The sequence below is a fragment of the Ictidomys tridecemlineatus genome, chromosome 1, assembly GCF_052094955.1.
Source record: "Ictidomys tridecemlineatus isolate mIctTri1 chromosome 1, mIctTri1.hap1, whole genome shotgun sequence".
NCBI classification, from domain to species: Eukaryota; Metazoa; Chordata; class Mammalia; order Rodentia; family Sciuridae; genus Ictidomys; species Ictidomys tridecemlineatus.
Window position 1 is genome coordinate 50,792,189 of NC_135477.1, and position 6,000 is coordinate 50,798,188.

Below are 6,000 nucleotides of genomic sequence, written 5' to 3' on the forward strand. Positions count from 1 at the left end.
TGACTCACCGTCCCCACTTTACATACACCTATTTATACACAAACACAGCACAGACTCCCACACACACCCAAACACACACACACACACACACACACACACACACACACCCTCCTGTACAGAAGACACAGACCTCAACACACCCGCCTCCTGCACCTCACTTCCACACACACCAACACCCCAGAGCAACAGGTCCTGCCCACCCCTCCTCCTTCCTCCTAATTCATTCTCTCTCTCACGGCCCCCCTTTCTCTGGTACACACCCTCACACCCTTCCCAGAGAAAGGAGCGCAGCGCGGGAAGTTGCGGGAGCAGGGCGCAGCCCAGTGGAGGTGAGAAAGGGGGGCCGCGTTCGCTCCCCGCTAGGCGGTGGCGCTAGAGCTCCCAGGGCTCCAGCGGACCCGATTTAGCTCGGCTGGGGAGGGAAGTGGCAAGAGGGAAGAGGGGGACAAGAAGGGGCGGGAGAGGGGCGCGCGAGAGGGGCGCGCACGCTGACACCTGGTGACAGCGCGCGGGTGCAGCGGCGCTGGATCCAGCCCCGGAGCTGCGGAGCTTGCTGATCAGGCGGCTTTGTGGAGAGGGGACCACGGGGCTCGGAGCTTTGGGAGCCGAGGGAGAGAAACAAAGGGGGTGGGGGCGGGGGAGGCGGCTGATTTACAGCGCACTCCGCCAGTGCTTCGACCAAGACCGCGAGCAGAGCAAGGGGTGCCGCGGGGACCTGTGGCTCAGCGCGCTCCGCCTGGGCCTGTTTGCCCGCGGGGGCGCAGCGGCTGGGGCGGCTCTGGCCTGTCAACCAACTCCCAGCGAAGAGCCGCAGCTGGATCCGGGATGCCAGGCTTCTCCCCAAAAGCCCTAGGAGGGGGTCCCCATCAGGCCCCAAGGGGCAGGAGCGGGTGCCCCACACCCGACTCAGGAGTCCAAGGAGCAGCCCTGAGAGCCCGCCAGCCCTTCCTTACCCGGAAAGGGCTTTCCTTGTATTATTCTAATTACAGTATTTTAAATTTCCTTTAAAAAAGGAAGAAACAAAAGCACAGAACGCATTGGTTTCGTTTCATTTCGGCTTCCCAGCTTTAATGACTCCATTTGCGGAGGCTGTTTAGGAAACTGGGGAGGAGGAGGAGGAGGCCAGCAGAAGTGCCAGCTCAGGCCTGGGCCTCTGGCTTTCTCCGCCCTTCTCCCTGGGGGCCATCTGCCTAGGCAGCAATTTCTCTGGGCTCAGGGCCACCAACCCCAAGTCCCTGCCTAGGACCTGTCCCTTGGCCCTTTCCTATAGGCCTCAGCAGGCTTCAAGTTATCTCTTTTCCACCCCAACCCAGGTCTGAGGTTCAAAAGATGGCACTGGAGCCTGCAAACCCTGCGGAGACCTGTCCATTGGAAATCGCTAACCATGTTCTCCAAGCAGTTGGGATGGAGGGGATCAGCTTATCCCATGCCCATCCCCCAAGTGCTAGGCAGCCTACACCCATAAACAGAAACCCTGGTGGCTCAGGGTGCGGGCCTGATCGATAGGAATGGGTGACTATCTCGTTGCAGAAAAAAGTCCAGGACAAAGTGGGTTGGGGAAGGCTGGGCTCCCAAAATGTCAAGACAAAAAAAAAAAAAATCAACACACATTCTGTCCCCAACTTCGCAAAGGGACACAGAGCTCTTAAATGTGAAGGCTCAGCCCTGAAGTCCCCGGGAGCTTAGCTTACCTTCCCCAGGTCGGGCTGGGTGCTAAGATCAGTGCTGAGGACTCCTATGGTGCTACACAGGGGCACTTGCCCAGTCCTGAGGCCTTGTTCCTGACCTTTGGCCTTGCCTGGTTCCATCCCTTGTGATTCCAACTCTCCAAATGCCCCTCTTTCCCCAATCCCGACGCCAGTCCCTGTTGAACTCAGTTGCCAAAGCAGTGTCCCCTGCTGTAGGTGGTGCCTCAATTTTAGCATCTCAACCCCAGACCAACAGTGAGGGGTCTCCAGCCCCAAGGTGAGGCGGGAAAAAGGAAGGAGGCAGACACACTAGATTGAGGTTTGTGGGCCTGAGTGCAAATCCTGACTCTGTCCCTGAGTCCCATATGACCTTGGGCCTGTCCCAAAGCTACCACAGATAAATTAGTGGATTGGAAACAGGAGGATTTTTGATCCTGCAGAATTCCCAGTTGGTTTGGGGGAGGGGAAAGAGCCTGAGGATAGTGATTACAGCAGAAATTCCTCCCCTCTCCCCTGCAGTGGTACTTTCACTTTAATGAGAAAACCCATTAAGACACTTGATTTTCCATTTGTTTAAGTGAGATGGGTGCTTGCTACAGTGTAGAGGGAGATAAGGACAGGCTGCCACAGCGCAGGCGCGCACACACACCGCGTGTGCACATACACCGCACACACACACTGCGCGTGCACACACTGGCACACAAAGCTAGACACTAGGAAAACTCTGATTAACTGCACCTTCAGAAGAAGTATTATCAAGACACTCCGACTCTTTCCCAACCATCCCAGCCAGAGGCCCAGGAAAAGTTCATTAAAAGCTCGGGAAAGGTCGGAAGTGGTGGTACACACCTGTGATTCTAGGGGTGCAGGAGGATTGTGAGTTCGAAGCCGGCCTCAGCAACTTAGCAGGGCCTTTCTCGGAGAGGCCCTGTCATAATTAAAATACAAAAAAAAGGGCTGGAGAGGTGCCCCAGGTTTCAATCCCTGGTGCTCCCCCCTGGTACTCCCCCCCTACGCCAAAAAAAAAGCTCTGAAGGGGTGGAGGAGAGGAGCACTGAGTGGCCTCCGGGGGCAGCCACTCGCTGACATCTTCTTCTAAGGTTCTGGGGGGGGGTCCTATGGTTCCTGTTTTGATTTCTCTACCATCAAACTTTGTGGCTGGAAGAAATTCTCCGTGCTGAAAAGGAAGCTCATTCTTGAGATGGGGTTGGGGAGAGGAGAGAGGCGCCTGCCACTTCAAGGGAGCCTGGGTGCCCTCAGGAAAGAGCCCTCTGTAGGCCCGGCTTCCCCTGGAGGAAGGAGGCTCAAGGCAGCAGGGTAGATGGAGGGGGGTCCTGTGTGGCTTGAATCAGCCTGGCTACTGGACAGGGGCCGTACATACAAGGCCTGCAATCTGTGTAGAGTGAAGGCAAAATCTGGGCAAAACCAACACTTGGGACTTGGTTTTCCCCATCAGTGAAATGGGACTCCTGAGAGATCCATCACAAAACCCAAGCAACACTCTGAGAGAAAGATGTTCGGTGCCCTTGGCATTGGGAGGAAAGGCTGTGTAGGAGGAAGGGCCATGTTCTGCTCCTGAGGCAGGTTTCTAAGGGCGGCACATTCTGGGCAAAGGGAAGGCTGCAGGCCGAGCCCACCAGTTGGCCCCTCTCCAGGCTGGTGGGCAGGCAGCCCCTGCAGCGCTAAGTAATGAGCACGATTCCAACACGGCTTCTCCTCACTAGTGAGAAATCAAAGCCGGGTATTAGAGGCCATTTCTGTCTGGGCACGGTTTGTGCCCAAATCCATCAAAGCCCCGGGCCTGGGGTTTCTTCTAGGGAAAGAGGGGCTGGATGCTTTGTTAAGCAGAAAAAGCAGGCCACCTCCAGCCTTCCTGGCCCAGCCCACCCACCCGGAGAACACCAGGTCCGCCAGTCTTGGCTCTCTCCTGGCAGAGCCCTCACCCTCTGTAGCCTTGGTATTTATTCCTGATCCCACTGCCCTGCTGGTATACAAACAGCAACCCTGCCCATGTGCCACTTGAAGTCTTCAACTTACCCTTCAATCACCTCCTCAAACACCCTTAAACCAGAAACCAACACCCCAAGCCAGCACTCCCACATCTAACTGCACCCTTTAAAGCATGGTTGGTCATTCAGCTGCCTCCCTCCCCCCTTCCCCATCATTACCTTCTAACTTCAAAACACTGCTTTAAATACCAGAGTCTGCCCAAATCATAATTAACTTGGATCAAATGGTTGTGTGTCGTAACTTTTCAGCACACAGGTTGGGGAAAAAAAAAAAGGTGGGAGATGTGCTAAAACCAAGCCCTCACTCCTGGCCGTGGGAATTATTAATTCCAGAGTGAGGGATCTTTAGCTATTGGGGAGCAGAGGAGGAGAGCGGATGTCAACATCACAGCGGAAAGGGGGGGGGAGCTGCGTCATCGCGTCCACTTTCTGCTCCAGTTTTCCTGCCTGATTCTCAGCTTCAACTCAGAGAGGAATCGGTCGGTGCAGATTGTCCCCTCCTTTCCCTCCCCTTTCCCAGAGTGGGCGCCTCGGATTAGAGCCAGTCCACCTGCTTGGCTTAGGGTACCAGAGAGGATGGCTTCAGTGCGCCCATCGCCTCCCTGCCTAACCTGGAAGAGTCAGTTCACTTGACCACGCCAGTCCCGCTACAGGGCAGGCGAGACACGTACACATCAGTGCAGGTCGGGGGTTTTATATCAGGAATCCACCAACCCCCTAAGGCATTTTCCTGGATCTGGAGCAGGTGCTGTACCGAGAGGCAAGCGCACCTGGTCTGTTCCCTGGACAGCAAGAATGTCAGTGACCCATTTAAATGGAAACTCAGCAGGATCTCTACGTACTCCCGCCCTCCTTCAATACACACACCAACACCCGAGGCGGGGGGACTTCCAAACCTGCGAGCCCACCATCCCCGGAAAGCTGTGTGTAGGATTCAGGCCCTCCCCCTTCAATAGCCAAAGCCCTTCGCTCTGGCCTCCCCGGCTGGCGGAGCGCATCCTGCGCTTCCCGTACTGGGCAGGACTCTCGCTGCCTCCCTCTGGTCTGCAGATTCCAGGCATAGGAGCCTGGGCGAGCTGGGACCTGGACTAGGAAGTTGCAGGCGAACGGCAGACGGCGCACACCTGGCCCGCGTAGCGACAGTTCTTTTTCGGCGCCCTCGCTGCACGCTGGAAGGCAGGAGTCCCTTGGAGGTGGTTCCTCGTGGAGGCTCTGACCCCGAATCACGCTACCGTTCAAGGGGAAAGGAGCGATCCCTCCCAGGCGGGAACAGGAAGCTTCCGACTTACTCCAACCCACCCCTGGCCAGCGCCCCCCAATGAGGTGGCTGCGCCATCTACCACTTGAATGGGGCAGAAAAACCAGCGTTCTAACTTGGGCACCCCTGCCGCTTTCCCGGTGCACCCAGACTCTACCAAAAACCACCTCAACTTTGGGGATGAGCGCAGTGAGACTCCAGGGTCCTTTCGTCCCCAGCCCCGAAGCCGGATCACTCCCTACCTGCTTGGCTCAGCCTCGGGTCCCAGCAGAGTAGCAGCGCCAGCAGCAAAGCGCCCGGCGTTCCGCTGCGGGCCCACATGATCCCGCGGCCCGGCTCGGGTGCCTCTCCCCCAGGGCTTTCTCCCTGGCCCCAGCCTCGCCGCCGCCGTCTCCGCCGCCGCCGCCTCCTCCTCGCCGTCCTCCCCGGCGCCGGGCCGAGCCAGCCCGAGCCCTCGGTGGGAGCAGCGGCAGCCACGCTGCGCGGAGGGCCGCCCGGCGCTCGGAGCTCGATGGGTGCCGGGCGCCCACTCCGGAGCCAGGCTCCGGCGCGCCCCTCTTTGCGCTCCTGCGGCTCCGCGGGCTCCGGCGCCCCGGCAGAGAAGTTGCGCGACCCGAGGGGAGTGCGCTCAGTGGCGCTCGCAGCGGCCGGCGCCGCGCCGTCCGAGTCCCGGAGCGCGCCTCTCCGAGCCCAGCCACTCCTAGCGGCCCCAGCGCCCTCCCCGGCCCCCGCCGCCTGCCACAATGCCCAGCGCTGCTGAGAGTCTTAGTGTCCGCCAGCTGAGGCGGGGACCGCGCGGGGACGGGGCGGGGCCTGGAGGGCAGGGGCGGGGCCGGCGGGGCGCCCTCGAGGGGGAGCCCGACGGCCCTCCGCGTGGCCGAGCAGAGCTGGGGGTCCTTCAAGGGAGGTCCTCGAGAAACGCTGGACCCAGCGCATTGGAAAACCTGGCTGCTGGAAGAGGTCTGGAATCGGAGTCCACCCAATTTTCGTTTCCAAAATCTGAGCTAAGGTACCTTCACGCCTTCCTTTAATTTGGCTATATGTC

At 58.8% G+C, this 6,000-nt stretch overlaps 1 protein-coding gene across 1 annotated transcript in view; it reads right to left on the minus strand.

Annotated features, from left to right (window-relative positions):
• The window catches only part of Unc5b (unc-5 netrin receptor B), a 75,914-nt gene extending 70,192 nt beyond the window's left edge, over positions 1-5,722 (minus strand). Inside the window, exon 1 of the mRNA XM_005325939.5 lies at positions 5,198-5,722. Coding sequence (XP_005325996.2) covers positions 5,198-5,276 — 79 coding nt within the window. The 5' untranslated portion in view covers positions 5,277-5,722. The remainder of the gene's footprint in view (positions 1-5,197) is intronic.
• Between the last annotated feature and the right edge of the window lie 278 nt (positions 5,723-6,000).